Here is a 19,881-nt window from a genome sequence, read left to right as displayed (position 1 = left end):
TCACATTTATTAACAATAGCATATCGTCTCCTCTCCTTGAGATAGTCTCTCAGCCATTCTGATGCAGGTCCACTGAATCCCAGTGCTTGCAACTTTAGACCCAGGATTACATGCGAAACACAGTCAAAAGCCTTCTTAAAGTCAATGTTTACAACGCCAACTATTTTTCCATTATCAAGCGCAACTTTCCATCTCTCTTTCAAATATGTTAAGAGCCCTTCTGTCGATCTCCCTTTGACAAATCCCCATTCTTATTCATTGAGGATGCCAATTTCTTGGATAAAGCTGTCAATATTTTCACAAGCTATACTTTCCAGGATTTTACTTGGTAGACTAAACATCTGTGGTGGTCTGTAACTGCTTCTGTCTAAAGAATCACCCTTCCTGAAGACCGTATGCATCTTAGAGGTTTTCCACAGAGAAGGTACCCTAGAACTCGCCAAACGAAGCTCAAGGACAAGTAAGAGACCCAGAACTACAGATTCCCCACGCAGTTTCAAGTCCCTTGGGGAAACACAATCGGGGCCCATGGCTTTCCTTCGGTTCATGGAATTTAAATCTTTATGAACCTTAGAAAAGTCTAGGGAGAATTCAGCAAAAATTGGAATGATCCAATAGATGTGCTGCTTGTCAAAATTGTCCTGCGTTGGTTGGATTTTAGACATAAGCTCTCCTCCAACCTTAGAAAAGTAATCGTTCATGAGTGTTGCATTGGTACTGTCTTGCATTGTAATATTCTCTTGATCATCTTTTGAAGGAACAATATTATTCTTTTTTCCTTCCAACCGCTGAGCTTTCTTGACAAGTCTCAAGAAATCCCTGCTGTTTGCGGTGTTCTTAAATTCATTTTTCCAATATGAGGCCTCTGCCAACCTGTGAGACACCACATTTCTGACCTTTCTGTACTCTCTCCATACTTCTTCACTCTTTGCTTCCTTGGCTTGCTATAACAACTTATAGCGTTTATTCCTAAGTTTTCCAATACCTGAAGTAATCCAAGGCAACGAGCCTAGAGGCCAACTTTAAATTTCAAGAACAGTAGGAAAATATTAATGTTAATGCTATCACCAGTAACAGTGTGGAAATACAAACAGTACTTACTAGTGACCAACTAAACAGATTATATAACAGAATACAAACAAGTGAACAAGAAATTGTTAAGGAAAAGGGAGAGATTCAGCCGTTGGAGAAAGAAAACAACAACATAAAAGAGGTGAACAGAAAATTACAACAGTGGTAATTTGAGCAATTTCAGCAAGTGTTGTTTTTCTTTTTTTGGTTTGCTCCATTTTCTGCGCATCTTTGAAACTGGCCCTCTTGAGTTCTCTTCGTGGAGCTGTCGGTTTGCAAATGTGTTGTCCTCAGTTTTTCTCCTCCATCGAAAAGAGCTGAGCAAATCCGCGTACTCGTAGAGTCGAATTTCAGCGTCTCGTTCCTCAAAAGAACCACTTACTTTCTACGTATATCAGGGTCCTTAGGAATTCTAAAATACTGAAGGGTAGGTACATTTCTGTAACTATTAGTGCAGCCTGGAGTACTGCAGTTATAGTGCGCCATGTTTGTTTACCTTCACGTTGCCCTCCAAACGATCCTAAGAGTCTTTATGGTGGTAGATTGTACCCAGACCGCCGCTCGTTTATAAAATGGCTAATTCAAATCGGCTATCTTTAGGCCTTTCTGTTCAGTCTTAAGTTTGAGGTTCTCGTAGATGCAGCGACAATTGTCTTCGATAATCCCTTCTTCTATCCCTGAGCTACTAGTCTCTGATAGAAAGTGTACTTCAATACATGTTGGAAAGGACCAAGCGAAGTGATCCAAGTTTTGAAGTTGTTTGTAATCCTTGGGAGTAATACGACCGCCTTAATATGGCACCATTTATTGCTTACGTCGCAGCTTACAGCTCGATGATTTTTATGAACCTTCTTCCCGCATGCCGGGTAGCTATAGGAGTAAAGAGTAAAGAGCGGTAGCACCAGGATTGAGTGCCACATCTCCCCTGATAGCAATTCGAGTGAGATTAAAGCTTGCTTCAGAGTTTGGATGGTAGGAGATTCGAGCAGAAAGGTACTTGCTTCCACGTGGGTAGACTTCGTCTGACGTGTTTCGGCGCAAAATAGTCTGAAATTCGTGTGAAACTAATGCTGGAATAACTTTGCAAATTGTACAGGTCCTTGATCTACTTTTTGCAGCGAAAAGAGTATTCTGGAAACGAGATTCAAGCAAGAAACACAAGAAAAAGGCGGAGTATAAAAATCCACGTCTAAATCTAAATCGAAATATAAATATCATTATGTCGGCAAAATCGTTTAGGACATCACGCCACCTTAAAGATAATAATAACTTAAGCTATACTAATTATACAACACTATTAAAAACTATTGGAAGTTATTAAAAGCTATTTAAAACTACCGATACATAAACTTAAGTTAGTTTGCTTCTTAAAATACGGAGGAATTGGCTGGACACAGTTTTTTTTGGGAGTTTGTTCCATTCAGTTATTGTCCTGTGGAAAAAAGAAAATTTAAAAATATATTTGTGTCCTTTCGGTACAAAAAATTTAAAATCGTAGCTTCCTCGGGTTCTCCTTTCTTTGTTTGTTATCAAATAATCCCCCAGTCCCCATCCAGGAGGCCGTGGCACATCTTGTACATAGTGGAGAGCCTTGCATGTCTTCTTATTATTTCAAGTGTGTCCCACTGTAGGTCTTGCAGCATATCCGTCACGCTCGTTGTTCGATCGTAGTTTCCAGTGACAAAGCGGGCTGCTTTCCGATGTACCCTTTCTAGAGCGGCTCTATCTTTCTAGTAATGTGGGTCCGTTGCGCTACAGGCATACTGGAGTTTTGGCCTCACAAGTGTCATATACACGGTTTCTTGCATTGACTTTGGACAATTCCACAGGTTTCGCTTGATAAGTCCCAGGACCTTATTTGCCCTAGATGTGATTGTTTCAATATGTGGTGACCACCTCATTTTGTTATCGAGCATTACCCCCATGTAAGGGTGAGATTCCACTTCCTCTAGGATTTGTACACAGAATAAGCATTCTCGCTTTGGTGGATCTCTCTTGCTTGTAAAACACATGATCTTACACTTTGAAGGATTAAATTCCATCTTCCACGTTTGTTGCCAGTCTTCTAATCTAAACAGGTCTTCTTGGAGATCAGCTGCGTCTTTATCACAACAAATTGTCCCAGATAACAATGTATCATCAGCAAAAAGTCTAACAGTAGATTTAAGAGTATCAGGTAAGTCATTGATATACATTAAGAACAGTAGCGGTCCTAAGACTATTCCTTGGGGAACACCAGATGTCGTAACTTCAGGGGCAGAGGATGCCCCCTCAATTACAACTGATTGGGTACGCTGTGTTAGGAACGATTCAAACCAGCTAGGTAGTGGGCCACGAATTTCGTAATAATGAAGTTTCTTCAAGAGTCGGCGATGGGGAACTTTGTCGAATGCTTTTGAAAAATCAATGATTGAGGCGTTAATTGTTTTGTTAGACTGGATAGCACTTGCTATGTCATGAATGGTACATATGAGCTGTGTTTCTGTTGATCGTTTCGCTCTAAAGCCATGTTGACAATCAGTGAGCACCCTATATCGGGAAAGATGCTTCATAACATGGCTAAGTACAATATGCTCAAGTACCTTTGATGCAATGCCGGTAAGTGACACGGGCCTATAATTTGAAGGATCCGATTTCTTTTCTTTCTTGTGAATAGCGCATACGTTGGCGTGTTTCCATTGGATAGGCACAGTTCCGGTATGAATACAATCTTGATATATGTCAGTAAGGACCTGTGATATTTCATAGGCAATTTCCTTTAAAAATCGGGATGGAATTCCATCCGGGCCATACGCTTTATCTACCTTCAGCTCGCTAAATTGCTTTTCAACCCCACGGGTTGTGATTTTTATTGTTCCAATAGTCGGGATAGGGCTTTCGCCAAGGTCTGGGATATTCTCTGATTCTTCGTTGTTAAAAACACTGGAGAACTGGCTATTGAGCACTTCGGCCTTAGCTCTCAGTTCGATAAACACTTCATTTCTAACTTTGAGGTCCTAGGTATCTGTACCCTCTTTTCCAGGTTTTTTGATGTGTGACCAAAAAGCCTTCGGGTTTTGTTTTATGCAATCACCGAGAAAGTCAGAAAGATAATTGTTCCTGGACTCATTCAAGTTCTTATGTAATTGTTACCTGACTAATTTAAATTCATTCCAATCGGACTGGCTTCCAGATTTCTTCGCTTTGTTGTAGGGCCTCTGCTTTTTCCTTGTCTGTCTTCTCAAGCTACGATTAAACCACGGTCGGTTATAGCGTGAAGTAGTACACTTGTGTGGTATACAGGAATCCATAATTCCTGTGAGTCTTTGTTGAAATATATTCCACTTTGTGTCTACGGATTCGTTCTTCATTTCTACAAAGTCGTTCGCAAAGTCTTGTAATTCTTTCTTTATAAGGGTGGTGTCTGCCCTTTTCCTCATATAAATCTTGCGTCTCACTGGCTTTTTCTTTCTACATGCCAGGTTCACGTTTTTTCTACATGCCAGGTAGGTTCTTTCCACATGCGAGGTTTACGTCCAGTCACCATTTAGACACGTGGCCATTTTAGTCGAGCCAGTTCTGGCCACGACAAACTCAGTCAGTTCGAGCTAGGCCAAACTCAGTTTGGTCAAAAACCAATTAGTTCAGTAGTGCTTACAAAGTAAATCTACGTTGAAGCCATATTTTTTGTTGTTAAGCATTGTCTCAAGGATAGTCAAATGTCGTAATACTGAGATCCCGGCCTTCCCACAGCCAGCGAATGGCCCAGGAAAGCCTTTTCCCAGAGGAAGTTTATCGAGTTGTTCCTCCGTCTGTCCGTTTATTTGAGAAGGCAAAAACCTGTTTTCACGGCAATAGAGAACTTAATAAAGGAATTTTTCGTATCTTTTTATTGTATTGCAATCATGGTTTTGCAACCTTCTACTTCGATTATTGCAATCAGGAACGGCGTAAAATGGCAAAAATGTTTCTGTATGATTAAGGTGAGAAATATTTGCATTTTATATAACAAAACTGCTTCATGAGCTACAGGTCAAATGAAAACTGTGGAATTTAGTTTGAAAACACCGCACCAAGATACTTTTTTCCACGATCAAATATGGGAAAATTCCTCGTTCATCGTATGAGTTTATGACTGGGGAATTCGCAGATGTTGATTGACGATAATAAAAGAAATAGCAACGATAATTATCGCAACCGACAGTCGGTCTTCATTTATCCTTATAATTACCGGTTTTGGTCTTTCTCCTTGGCCTAATAATTGTCATTTCACCGTCATTACAAAAAAGGTTTTTTTTTTTCTTCTTTCGTTCCAACAAGGTAAAATCTTAAAGCTTATCTGAACGTTTTTTGTTTTTTTTGTTTTTTGTTTTGTACATCAAAACATTCCTTTCCTGTCAGTAAAATAATAAAGCATTGTGACAAACATCATCCATTATCAGGTTAGCTAATTGCAAATCTCTTTTGGAGGTCTATATTTGTAAAACACTAATTCAATAGTTTTAGAAAGAGTCTGAAAGATCGTAAAGATCTTTAGAAAGATCTGTATTTTTTTTAAGTTTTCGAAGTGATAATATTTTCTCGATGTATCAGGTATGATCGCTAACAAATAAGAATGAAAATACATCGTGGCTAGAGGCAGACATTATAAAATATTCATTAGAAAATTTGCACTTTTCAGGAGTAAAACGTGCTCAACTTCATGTCAGTTATGCAAACTAAAAAATTCGGCTCTTTTCTTATTAATGGAACCAACTGAGATGACAACCCATCGTTTCGTTTTAATCCCCATTCATTACGCATCTGTCGGTGGCGATGTCATGAAAGAAAAAACATCAGCAATTTACGGGCGGATTTAAATTTTGAAACATACCGGAAAGACAATGGTGTGAATGCATGACTTGTCATCCGTTATTTCATGTTAGAAAATAGTTAATTCGAAAATAATTCTGTCGGTGTTAAGGGGAAGTTAAGCGGGAAGATGTGTCTGGGGTGAAAAAAAGGCGGCTCTACAATGAAGAAGAGACTACAACGTCCGCTCTAATTAAGCATTCTTTTACCTCAACTGCCACCTGCTGATGCCCGATGGTTTCCATGACATTTTTGGATTTAAGAAATAATTTTTCATGTCATGTATTTGTACTGTCTTAATTTATAAAGTAAATACGAACCCAACTAGTCAATTTATTCCCAACAACATCAAGGAATAATGTGCTAAAAAAACTCATGCCGAACTTGGTTACTGCTGTCTCCCTGGTTTTCATAAGATCTAGCCTCGGTCTAACGTTTGCCCGCAGCCACAAAACAAAGACCGTTTAACGAAACGGCGATCTTAAAGACGCAGAAAGGCCGAATTCATACTTAAAAGCTTAAGGAGATCTCTAGCCAAAATGTTCTGGAAGATGTTCTTCCTAGCGTTTATGATTGGTGAGTACGAAAAGACGAAATCAACGCTAACCTCCTTGTTAACTTTTAGAAAACTCCTTATATTAAGTGGGCCATTGGCGGCATAATGTACTACGCATTTTATTTCTATTTTTCACTAGGTTTTGGACGAGGGTCTGACAAGGGGTCCAGTTTTCTTCTGTTATGGTTATTTTTTGTTTACATATTTCTATTAAATCAATTTGTCAATTCATATCATCTTCATATTCATCCATTCTCCTTTGGAATGATACAAATAGGAGTAGCCCATTTTATCAAAGCATTTACTGCCAAACACGGATTATTTGTTCTATGTTCTAGCAATACACATAAAGACGTGGAGGATGGTGTAATGTTTTAAAGCAGAGTTGTGTGATAATTGCCGCTGAAAATATTTGCATTGAATTTACAAATACTAAAAGATAAGGTTAACGATGCTTGAAAAAGGATATCGCAGCTGACGTAAGTGTAAATGGAATTAACATTTCTTTGCTCTTTTTTGATGAATTCAGCTTTATTATAATCGAGCAAAAAGTCTGAAATGAACGATGGCAGTCATAAAAATCACCAAAAGGATGTACATTCAGCATAAAAATAATCATTTTTGAAAGCTGGGTTAAGTCAAGTATTTCCTTCTAAGTTTAAAGTTTGAATCCACTATTTTTTAGGTCATAGTAACCAGTGCTTCAGAGACTATGCAGAAATGAAACTTCTAGGGATAAAAGACACATGTCAGCGAATTGTGAACGGAACTGGTCGGCGTTGGTTAAAAATTAGATGCCATCATTACATTCGAAGGTATTGTACAGTGTGGTGCAGGGACTTCGCTTATTGTCTCGGCCAATCTGTTCAATGGCAGCAAGAATGCGCTCGTAGGTTTGACAAACTCTACCGTTGGGGACAACGGACAAATATCAAGACGAATGCTGAAAGAGATGGCGCATCGTATAACATTGACATGAGACTTTGTTGGTGGAATTTCGTCTACACAATTTTCTCCATTAAGATAACGTTAATTAATAGCGCAGTGCAAGGAAATGGTATGTAAAACGTTCCTTTGTTTTCAATATGAAATCTTTCGTCATTTATAATTTCATCCGCTTGTCTATCCATTAATCCATCAGTCGATCCGATCACTCGATAGCTCTTTCGTTCTCTCAATTTCAATCCTCGTTCATTAAATTGTGTTTTCCTTACTCATTAAAATATTTATTTTACTGTTTGTTCTCTCATTTATTCAAATTAATAGTCCATTTCAGTTGGGGAGTATAATAAGTGCTACTTATCCGTCTCTTCCACACAGGCGAGCAGCAAAAAGGGGATGACTTACGCAAAGAGGTATTCTACTTTTTTTCTTGTAAATACATCGCTTCTTATTCGTGGCCATGAAGTTAGTTCTTTCTTGCTTCTTATATCATTTTTAATCGGGAAACTTCTTTACGCAAAGCTCTTTGCATCCACATATTAAAAACAAGGTTGTGTCGCGTTATTGATAAAATTAGATATTGATAGATATTGTTTCAGCGGACATGCTGACTGTAACAGTTATGAAAATTGATGAGAGGACATTATGAGATCAATAAGATTCATCATTTCTTCCTGATAATTAAACCCTTTTACCGTTTGTTTAGGATTTGCTCAATTCTTTGAGGTCCATTACTGAGCATTTTACTGAAGAGATACGCAACAAAAGTGAAAATAAGTTGGAAAAGATAGAGGAAATGTTTCTCGAATTGACTTCTTTGGAGACATCTGTGTTGGAAAAAGCACAGCTTAACCTCAATCACACAACACATGAATTTAATATGAGCAGCGTACACGTTGGTAAGGCATTCTTTAAAGATAATAAGTGCATTCAACATTTTCATTCAACTGATTCAAGGGCTGAACATGAAAAGGTGCTCATTGCATGGAACAGCCTTACTATAACATTGAAGGGCGACATACATGTAATGCAATATTCTTCTTCTCACTATTGTATCTTTTTTTTTATTAAAATCTGACCATTTTATCTTCCTTGGGAAGCATCAGGTAACCTTTTTTCGCTGTTTGATATTATGCACAATTTTGTACAATAAGTTCATCTTTAATCGTTAATATTCTTTATTACATATATTGTTATTATTGTCTTTATTATTATTATTATTATTATTATTATTATTATTATTATTATTATTATTATTGATTTAATTATTATTATGGAAGTAAAAACTTCTGGATGCCCAGATATCCTAAACAATGATTGGGCGGCAAACCGCAACCAATCAATGCAACGACCAAAGTCCTTACAATTAAAATTCCTATAGCAATTCCTAATAATGGAACCCTAGTAATGAAAGTCCTAAACATAATTGCTATGTAATAGAAACCTCAGCCAAAATAGTAAAGGTTTCATACGCTACTATCGAAACGCTTAAATTTAATGAAACATCTAATATCCCTTATTTCGATCTTAAGGCGCCTCACCGTACTAAGTGAACTACAGCAATTCCTAATCATAAAGGCCTTAGTGCTAAACGTAATTACTATTTAGTAAAATCCTCAATCTAAATACTAAAAGTTATATAACATCACTATGGTAACGCCTAAGTGTGATAAACATCTAATATCCCTTATCTTAACGCGCCTCGCAATATTGAGTGAACTTGTGATGATTGACTTCTGTATGCGCATTATTATCATTATTGTTATTATTATTATTATTATTATTATTATTATTAGTATTATTATTAGTATTGTTGGTTCTATCATAATATTTTACACTTTTACCCTAGATGTTCTGGTAAGGAAAATTGTCCATCAAAATGAAAGCCACCACTTTCATCTGGAGGAACCCAAAGGAGAAAATTTCCTGAGCATTCCACCGAGGAACTTATACAATGGTTTGAACATTTATTTCAACATTCCGTGTTTTCTCATTGACTATTTTTTTTCTTAATTTGATGCAACGTTATATTCCAGAACTCATTAAATTGTTTCAATTTTTATCTTTTTCCAAGGGTCAGTGGTACTTGGAATGATTTACAGAGATCTCCACCAGTTATTTATTTCTAACCAGACAGAGAACAGTAACAATTCCAGGTCTCGTAGAGATTTGAACTTTGAATTCATTTGCCAACTTTGTATGCATAAAATATTAATTAATTTTCTTGACACTAAATACTGAAGGGGATTTCAGTTGAATCATTTAAATGTGTTCTTTTTTCTTGATTATGTAAACTCGTAATTAGCGTGCATTTTAAGTTTAGTAAACCTGACTTCCATTGCCTCGAGATAGGGAGGTCAACTCCATTATTATGGCTGCCACAATAACTCCTCTACCTACGAGACTACAGGAAAATATAACTTTGAAGTTCAAAAACGTTAAGGTAACATGTCTCAGGATTTTCTTTCCTTAAAAAATTCATTACACTTCATATTTTCCAGGTGATACTGAGTCACTCTGTCGTTGGTCTGAAATAAAATTCGCTTATGTTGTTGTTGCTGATGTTCCTATTACTTTCACTGTTTTAGAATTCAAATATTAAAAAAAAAGTGTGTGTTCTGGAATATGTTCGATGAGAGGTAAATATGCTTTGAAATGTCCTTTAGTCTTTTTTCAACACTTATTATGAGGCTAGCATTGGTCTAATGAAGTGGGAATAATCTAAAACTTATTGTGACTGGTGTCGCCGGTCCCCATATCCAAATGAAATCAAGCCGAGAGAGCATACATGTAGTTTTAGGAAGAGGAAAATACATGCAAGTGCTTAACGATCATCATCTAACAGCCGAAAATGTTCGTTTTGATAAGTTACATATGGGGCTCCGTTTGCATGACTTGACTCTCCCTTGATTGATACTTTAACTACCTTTCACCACAGCTCCACTGGCTGGTCAGGACAAGGATGCTATGTCAAATCTAGTAATGCTCACCAAACAGAGTGCACCTGCAATCATTTGACTCATTTTGCTGTTCTTCTGGACACGTCATCTGGTTCAGAGACAGCCGGTATATCAGAGGTAGGTATCCTCATAACGCCTACAGCTGCCTTGTTCGATAGGACATGCTCGAATATTGGAGCAAATGTATATTATAATATTATATCAGATGGTGTAGTACACTAAAAACTTTGCGAATCCGATGTATCCAGACTTTGTAATATTTTCTCAAGGTATTGTTATTATCTTTGTTGTCCTTTTTTGCTGTGTTTTCCTTTTTTTTTTTCTTTTCGTAAAAGGAAGACTAAAAGGCCTTGGAAATTCTCACATACGTCGGGCTGACTCTCTCTGTCATTGGGATCTCATTGACGATAATCAGCTATGTCACTCTCACGTGAGTTCAGTGGTTAGACAGAATACAGTATTAGTCAAAATAGTGGAGACATGATCAAATAAATTTTCCAAGTACGCTTGGTTCTGTCAAAGGACAGGTACCATTGAAAACCGAGCAGTATTAACCGCGTTGCTTCTTGTCCCCTTGTTTCTTTGAGTTCTATGACGAGGGAAAGATCTGGTGTTATTTTTGTATTCCTCTACAAAAAAATTGCGAAAAAGAAATGAAAAATGTATCGTTAACGAAATACTTTAACTTTCACATACAAAAATGAAAAAGGGAGTAAAGTTTGCAAAAGATATGGATAGAACTACCATCATAGGAGTACACTTATGATACATTGCTACTTCTGTTCAACTTCTTTTGTGCATTGTGTAGCAATTTACCCAGTCGACTATTACCTTTTTTATAGGATCTTTCTTTTGCTATTTTCATTTATTTATTCATCTATTTATTTATTTATTTATTTGCAATGCCAGAGACATAAAGGGAACTTTATCTCAGATTCGAGTAAGTCTCGTCACCTCTCTTGGTGCAGGACAAGTCATATTTCTTGCTGGGATTGGAGCAACTAAGAACAAGGCAAGAGTCCTGAAAAAGTCAGTGATTACAGTCAAAAAAAGGAAAGGGCCAATGGATACAAAGATGAATGAAGCAATAAATTCAATTAGGAAAAGAAAAACAGAAACTTATCTGAACGAAAACATATATGATTATTCGTAGAACATGAAGCTGACGGGATTTAAGGGTTTTCAAACAGTTTCAAGTCATTTTTTTTGTCCTTTCTCTCTGGTTAAAAAAAAAAACCGTTTTATAGAGAACCCTCCATCATTTACCTCTACATGCATGCCTCCATCATTTACCTTTACATGCTTTTCGATTGGTCAATTTTCAAACAGTCAGGGTGAAACGTATGCAAATCAATCATTGCGTGTAACTTTTCAAGTAAATTACACACGAAGCTGTTCTCTTTCGCTGTCCACTTTCTCAGGGAGGATGCGTTACAGTGGCAGCCCTTGTGCAGTATTTCTTGATGGCCGCCTTCTGCTGGATGCTAATCGAGGGAGTTTACCTCTACTTGTTTGTTGTGAAAGTTTATAACGTTGGTAACAAGTTAAAAATTTGTCATGGAGTCTCATGGGGTAAAGTACTCTGCGAACATTAGAATACTTAAAAAGAGTTTTAACTGCCGTCCCTTCAGTTATCCACAACCCCTAGTTCTTGAGAAAAATTCTTCCAACAATTTTTATTTGGTCCTTATTCACCTTTATTTTTGTGCGTCGATGTTCCTTAAGCATTCCAGGGAGGAATTTCTCTCCGAGTTCAAGAGCACGGGACCAGGTACAGCCTTGTATCAATTATATTTCAAGTTACATTCCTGAATAGCTCTGACTAGGGGTGCTTAGGGTAACTATGCGAGGTCAAAAAGGAAAATTATGCTCTTGGCAGACATCAAAAAGTTTCGAATTTCAATTTTTTAGGCCTTCCTGCATTCATTGTTACCCTATCCCTGAGTATTGCAGCCGGAAAAGATGGGATCGAAAGTTTTGTGAGTGATAAATAGTAAGTTGAGTTTCATTGATCTGATTTAATGTCATCCCACTCAGTTATACAAGAACTGATTTGACACAAGTATTTTTTGGATTTGAAAAAAAAAACCATCCTGTTACAGCCGAACAAACTAGATCTATGTCCGTGATGTTCGCTTAATAAAGGATATTCTATATACAAGGCTAAATGATTAGGAAAAAAATCATTAAAATGTTTAAACCAAACGTTTTCGGCTGTTTGCCATCAAATAGATCTAGAAACTCAACATTTTCTCTATTATTTGTCCTTACTTGTTCGTTTTGTTATTGTGCTTTGAGATTGAACATGTAAAAATTCTGATTATTCTAAAAGATTTTGAATTAGATTGTTTAGGGCGGTAATTATTGATTAATTCAGTCAATAATCTGGAGAACAGGCATGATCGACTCACTAAATGTGCACCAAATCCATATTAGCATGCCCAAAAGCACTTTCGTTTAAGACTCATGTAATCAATGACAAAAAAGCATTTATTCATGACTTAATTTCTCTCTTTTTTCTTAAAGCTGCTGGATGTCTCCGGCCAATGGTCTGATCTGGATATTCATAGTGTTTGTTGTGCTTGTTGAATTTGTAAGTGAAAATAACTATGACTGTCGTTATCGAAACTGAAAAAGTTTAAGGGGCTCATAGAGGTCTGTTTACTTCTTTTAAGTTCAACATTCTGATCCTCGGCCGGGTTATCAAGGAAATGACGACGATGCAACAAGAGAAAGACAAACACAGCGAACAAATAAGGTAGAGTTTGGTCCATGTAAGGAAACCCGGTTTCCGGATTACAGAGTCTAGGAATCAGGTCCAGCTCCAGGAACTCAAATCTGGAATCCAACGGTCTTGGGGGAAGCGGAATCTGGAGTTCGTAGCGATAACAACGATAACTCAACTTGATATGATTGATATACCTATTGGTGCTCATTAGATCTCGTCATAATCATAACACAACAATTCTAACTCTTTTTGCAGACTTGGTGTAAAGGCATGCGTAGTAATGATTCCTTTGCTGGGAATCTCGTGGTTATTTGGGTTATTATCACCATTGCATAAAGCTTTCGCTTACATCTTCACGATTCTCAACTCTACCCAGGTAAGGCGTAGAGAAAAACTTAATTAAAGTTCAAAAGTCGTTTTATTTTATCAGATATTGATGGATTCATAAAGAGAGAGGTGTTACTTTGCTAGCTCAATGCTTCAAAAGATGTGCAGCTCTCGTAAAAATCTAGCATTATCGTAATAGCTTGACACAGATTCTGGACATCTCTTCGATTTAACAGGGTTTCTTCATCTTTCTTCTTCACTGCGTGAGGAACAGCGAGGTCAGTGATTGTTCAATTAGAAAATTGTCAAAGTCCGATAATATATCGATTTTAACAAGTACAGCAGAGACCGGGATGTTTTATTTTACGCGTCCTATCAAAGAAACGAGACCCTATTGGGCAGGGCTCATTCTTGGATCCAACTTTCTAGGCAGATGGACTCGACGGGACAATGGCACGAAACTATGACCAAATTTTATCAATGTATTTCCATATTCTGTAGGGCGTGGAGCCTCAAAAGTGCGCTAGAGCTTCACTTTCAAACTAATTGCCATCTCCTTGGAAGGAGCATTGGGGAGGAGGGGGAAGAAGAAAGGACATGGATTTCCAATTCACGAGACAGATCATTGATTTGCGTACAAAGAGTTTAAAGTTGATATTGCAAATGATAATACTTCTTAGGGAAGAAAAGGAAGTAGTTACACTGCATCTATTACATTTTATAAATGTTCCTGTCCTCATTAGTTTCAGATAACTGAATGACCTCAAATTCCGCTATGGCTTGAGAAAATTTGTTGGTATTGAACGTCCATTCATATCATATAAGAAAGCAAAATAAAAGGCAAAAATACTTAGAGTGACATACTCCTTGAATGTAACAATATGGTTCATTTAACCTGCAATTTACAGATAACAGCTCGTTTGACACGAAGGACTCAGGCCATACTCCCAGCAATGGACGATGGGACAAGCACGAAACGAACTTCCGTAGTTCCCTCAGACGTAAATGAGGATGCCACAGCCATTGCCGCCTTGAGAAAAGTAAATTTTGAGCCACTAAAGGACGGCGAAAAGACAAAAAAAGTCTCCAACAAAACCTCCATGTAGCTGCAGAGTTTTAATCTATCCTAGCGTTGATTGTATAGAGGCTAACCCTTTTACAGGCAAACCTGAGATTATTAAGATAATTCTAGATAGCTGGAAAGGACAACATGAGAACTCGATCATGTGCTCCCTTAATGAATAATTAGACGAATTCTTATTACGTGGAAACGAGGCAAAAGTTGATAGTCTGAAGTGCTCTCACATCACTTACATTGTACATCACAGCGATAGTTGAAAGTGTAATATCGTAGTACGGCATAGTCAAGAAAAATATCGCAGGTTTTGAATCTTACTATAGTTACTAATAGCTAATGATACTATATTATATCTAAATGGACCACTGACAGAAAAGCCGCGGGTAAAACAATAGTAAGGAAAAAAAACAGTCTCAAATCTCTTGTTACAGGAGACTTTAGCGATTTTTTCCTGTGAATGTTTAAGCTTATTTATTCGTTTTCTTTTTGGTACTCTAGCCGTTCTCAATTCATGCGAGTTTCTTTCATTGCGATGTTTTAAAAATATATAAAAAAAAACACAATAGATTTTGGAAATAAATTTTGCATCGTTAACTTTTAAGTCTTGTTAAATTCTAGTGAGATTGAGATAGAATAAATATATGAAAATCATATATTTATTAATATAAGATCTCAATATAAAATCATATAAATATATGATTTTCATATATTTATTCTATCTCATTTATCACCTTCACGGGTTCATTACGAATCAACTTAACGGCCTGCTCTCAGTTGGCTTGTTAGCTCAATTGGTTAGAGCGCTGCACTAGTATCGCAGAGGTCAGTGGTTCGAGTCCCGTACAGGCCTGTTTTTTTTTTAGGTCTGAATTTCGCTTTTGCTTAAATAGCGCTATCTACTGCGAGGATCGTGCATCATACGTATCTAGTGAGATTGTACGCAAATGAAAGTTTTAATGATATTTTTGGCAAAATTAGTTCTCATGGTAGTTGGCAGCTGAGTTTATACTCGTGATTTCAATTTCCTTTCATACGATCAAACTTAACACCAACCTTGCTTCGATAAGCGGAAACTTTAATTGTATTTTTCATTTTATTTTGTAAGCTGCTCTATTGTAATTTCCATGTATATTTCTAACATCAAAGCTGTGAATTCTCACCTAAGTTTCCTAATTTTAATGACCTCGAGTTTATTCTAGCCTTTCTTTTAATTTGAAATTCTTTTCGTCGTAGAAACAGTTGGGAATATTTAAGTAGTTTTGGTTTAACTTCAAAGACCTTTGCCGCTTCTTTTGTTATACTGTTCAAATATGGTCGATTTAGATAATAATAGCACCTCACACCAATTAGTTCATAAGCAGCTACATTGTACAGCTCTGATGATTACAAGTTCAGTTTGATTCTAGCATGATGTATGTCAGAGTGCTCTACGAACAAAGTTTACTCTAGAACCAAAACGCTGTGTCATCCTTGACGTCCGTATATGCTCGCTCGAAGTAGATCTCCGTGTACCAGGAAATCGTAGCGAGTTTCCGTTTAGGCGTGAAACCAATCGTCGCACTCACCGAAAAAACTTTTGAAGCTATAGTCAAACCTTAAGTTGGTTTGTAAGTACATTGTCTGTGATTTGTGGCCATAGCGCAGGTTTCTATAATATACACTAGCGTGCTTTTCCATCGCCACCTTGTCATGAAAGCATTCAAAATAATTAACTTAGGATTATGTAATGCATTCTTTTACTCTCTTAGGCCCTCCAAAGACTAGGAATTTTAGTTTCCGACAACTATTTGTGATCGACCAGTAAAAGTTATCGACAACTAAATAAGTCCGATAAAGGATTCCACACGCTGGCGCTCAAATACGAATTTAGCAAAGGATACGCGGGAGGTTGGGCACCAAGAGCTTACTGCGGATGGTCTGTATCGCCATAATGCCATACCAACTCTTTCATCGACATCAATGGACTGCGTCATTCTCAGTGTCGTTTCTCGGTGAATATAAGTGGTTAGTTTTTCAACAATGACAAGAAACGTAACCCTGTCTACTTGCAAATTGGTGATAAAATCGCCGTCATTCCAGTTTCTACGGCACGTTGGCCAAAAGCCCCTCGAACGAACTTTGCGCCAAATTTGCCTTCAGTCGTTCTGGATAAAATATCCTGCATCAGAACTTATTGGTGGCACAAGCTGCTGTAATAATGACGTCGTTAGTGTCGTCTCCACCTCCAAGAACGGGATGAGGAGAAGAAAAATCAATAAGAATGTTTTCTTTACCAAGTATTGTACTTCTGCAATCCTCCATGTTTTAAGCCGGCGGGGAAAACCTCTAACACAATAGCGCGGAGATCTAAAAGTAGTCGACAACTAAAACAAAAGTTTTCACACACTAGAAAGACGCCTAAAAATGAGGCCGTCGACAACTAATAATTTGCGGTTTAGTTGTCGCCAACGTGCGCCACAGACTACGTTTTTTTGTTGTCGATTACTTTTAATGGTCGATCACAAATAGTCGTGTACAACTAAATTCCTAGTCTGTGGATGGCCTTAGGATATGTCTAGTTTGTGGTATTTTTATCTATTAAGTAATTCGCATTCTTTACTTGTATAATTAACCTTTTTTCTATATATTCAATAGTTTTCTTCTCCTTTTTCTCGCACCTTGCGTATATAATGAAGGCTTTGGGCACGGTCACGGGAAAGTGAGGTGAAGGTTTGTGAGCTACGAACGAAGAGCATGGAACATTTTGAGGTAACGGACACTAGGCACGATATCATTTCTGACAAATTCATTCAGGAAGATCGTTCCACTTCACGGTAGAAAACCATTTGCTGGGGAACGGGTGTGCAGAGAATCTACGAGACTGTGAGGTAAAGGAAGAAGAGACAGTAACTGATTCAACAAGAAGTCTAAGCGAGTCAAGTTGCGAGAAGTTTGAGTGAGTCAAGTTACGAGAGGTTTGAGCGAGTCAAGTTACGAGAAGTTTAAGCGAGTCATGTTACGAGAGGTTTGAGCGAGTCAAGTGACGAGAGGTTTGAGCGAGTCAAGTTACGAGAGGTTTGAGCGAGTCAAGCTACGAGAAGTTTGAGTGAGTCAAGTTACGAGAAGTCTGAGCGAGTCAAGTTACGAGAAGTTTGAGGGAGTCAAGTCACAAGAAGTCTGAGCGAGTCAAGTTACGAGAAGTTTGAGCGAGTCAAGTTAAGAGAAGTTTGAGCGAGTCAAGTTACGAGAAGTTTGAGCGAGTCAAGTTACGAGAGGTTTGAGCGAGTCAAGTTACGGGAAGTTTGGGTGAGTCAAGGTACGAGAAGTCTGAGTGAGTCAAGTTACGAGTAGCTTGAGCGAGTCAAGTTACGAGAAGTTTGAGTGAGTCAAGTTACGAGAGGTCTGAGCGAGTCAAGTTAGGAGAGGTTTGAGCGAGTCAAGTTACGAGAAGTTTGAGTGAGATAAGTTACGAGAAGTGTGAGCGAGTCAAGTTACGAGAAGTTTGAGCGAGTCAAGTTACGAGAGGTTTGAGCGAGTCAAGTTACGAGAGGTTTGAGCGAGTCAAGTTACGAGAAGTTTAAGCGAGTCATGTTACGAGAAGTGTGAGCGAGTCAAGTTACGAGAAGTTTGAGTGAGTCAAGTTACGAGAAGTCTGAGTGAGTCAAGTTACGAGAAGTCTGAGCGAGTCAAGTTACGAGAAGTCCGTGCGAGTCAAGTTACGAGAAGTCTGAGTGAGTCAAGTTACGAGAAGTGAAAAATTGAAAACTGCAATTTGTCAGAAGACGAGGCAAAGTTGAAACGAATGAAACGAGTAGAGTTGAGAACTGGTGACATGGGAACCTGGTTGGAGAAACGGAGTTTGGTTTGGCAGGGGAGCGTTTGTTGGTGGAGCGTGGTGAGTTGTGGATAAGACAAGAAAACGGACGCGTGCGTAAGGTGAAACCTAACCGAACTGAACCAAAAGAAGAAACTCTACCATTTTATATTAATAATACTCTTATAAATTTAGTTAGCGCATTATCATTCTTTTAAAGCAATTTAGGTAAGTATCTTAGCAATTTAGTTTTATCGTATTATTGGAATTAGGGTAGATAATTTAGTTTATTGTCTTTTTTGTTGTTTGTAATTGTTAATTACCACATTATCTTACTCAGAGTACTAAATATTTGTAGGCCTACGTTTAGTTGTGTTGTGGCGTGTCTTCTCGGGCTTGTTTATGTTTCGTCTTTTGTGTATGTTGGAGGGCGCCCACCTTTGTGGCGTGGATTCGTCGCACACCTTTTAATTGTTAAGGTAAGATGGTTAGGCATTTTGAATTAACTTCTGCTGCTGATGATGATGACGATGATGAAGTTTACTTACTAAAGCTTTTTTTCATGCTGCAAAAAGTTAGCATTTTCTGTTGTGGCGCAAAATGGCATCCTATGTTCTCTGAATGTTTGATCGATTTTCAGAGACAATCAACTTGTTTGTCTGTATGTGTGTCTATTATTGTTGTTGCTGCTGTCTGTTTGTCTGTATGTGTGTCTGTTATTGTTGCTGCTGTTGTTTGTTTGTCTGTATGTGTCTGTTATTGTTGTTTTTGTTGTTTGTTTGTCTGTATGTGTCTGCTATTGTCGTTGTTTGTGGTTTAATAGTAATAAAAATCAGATCACTTATTAGTTATTAAACAAGACTCCTTCGCAAAGCTCATTTTCTCTAAAAGTTCCGAATCGTTTTTCATCTTAACCTTAAAGCTTGAAGAGTTGGCTTCTTTTTTTGTAAGGTTCTGGCAATATATTCCACACAGTGGCACCTCTATAACTTAAAGAGTTTCTGCCTATTGATTAATTATAATGTAGTTTAATTAATTTTTCTATTCTTCTTAGATTACGATAGCTCTGCTTGTCTTTATGAAACAGCTCACACATGAGTTTGGGAGCTTGGTTATAAAAAACTGAGTGCATAAGTATTGTATTGTATTGTATTGTAATCTTTATTTAGACACGATCAATTCATCAGCCTATAAAAATACATATCACATACGCTAAGATATTTAAAATTAAAACTACATACTATAACACTAAAGCTGTTTTCCGTGAATGCCGTGCGTTAGACTTAAAAAATGTCATTGATCTTACGTTTAAATAACCCCAGAGACTCTGTGTTCCTTATATCGCGTGGTAAACTGTTCCATAATGTGGCGCCATTGTAGCTAAAGCTTTTTCTGTAATAATTAGTGCGCGGTAGTGGAACATTAAGCTTATTTTCAGAGTCCCTGAGGTCATAAGCAGAGTCACGCCACGTAAACTTTGAATATAGATACCTTGGAGCTAGCCCGTGTAGACATCTAAACATCATGGTGGCTTTATGGATTTCCTGCTGGCGTGCAAGATTTTTCCACCCTAAAAACTCGAGTAGCTCAGTTGCA

At 37.6% G+C, this 19,881-nt stretch overlaps 1 protein-coding gene and 1 pseudogene across 2 annotated transcripts; one reads left to right on the top strand and one right to left on the bottom strand.

The window, feature by feature from the left end:
• Positions 1 to 251: 251 nt before the first annotated feature.
• LOC148736753 (uncharacterized) lies at positions 252 to 1,557 on the bottom strand. Its single transcript, XM_088749168.1, has 2 exons — positions 1,454 to 1,557; positions 252 to 873 (listed from the first exon to the last, which is right to left on the bottom strand). The coding sequence occupies exons 1-2, from the start codon at positions 1,555 to 1,557 to the stop codon at positions 252 to 254; spliced, it is 726 nt and encodes a 241-aa protein (XP_088605294.1).
• A 4,853-nt stretch (positions 1,558 to 6,410) lies between these two features.
• LOC111345381 (adhesion G protein-coupled receptor L4-like) lies at positions 6,411 to 19,280 on the top strand (annotated as a pseudogene). The gene is made up of 18 exons (XR_015997288.1): positions 6,411 to 6,477; positions 7,143 to 7,514; positions 7,778 to 7,812; positions 8,106 to 8,298; positions 9,249 to 9,356; positions 9,474 to 9,555; positions 9,752 to 9,842; positions 9,988 to 10,038; positions 10,338 to 10,476; positions 10,695 to 10,789; positions 11,269 to 11,371; positions 11,781 to 11,931; positions 12,271 to 12,352; positions 12,886 to 12,952; positions 13,035 to 13,117; positions 13,343 to 13,463; positions 13,651 to 13,692; positions 14,323 to 19,280. The product of XR_015997288.1 is annotated as an adhesion G protein-coupled receptor L4-like (transcript).
• The last annotated feature ends 601 nt before the right edge of the window (positions 19,281 to 19,881 follow it).

This window comes from Stylophora pistillata, chromosome 2 (genome assembly GCF_964205215.1).
Source record: "Stylophora pistillata chromosome 2, jaStyPist1.2, whole genome shotgun sequence".
Lineage (NCBI taxonomy): Eukaryota > Metazoa > Cnidaria > Anthozoa > Scleractinia > Pocilloporidae > Stylophora > Stylophora pistillata.
Note: the sequence above shows the minus strand (reverse complement) of the source record. Positions and strands in the feature narration are given on the sequence as shown.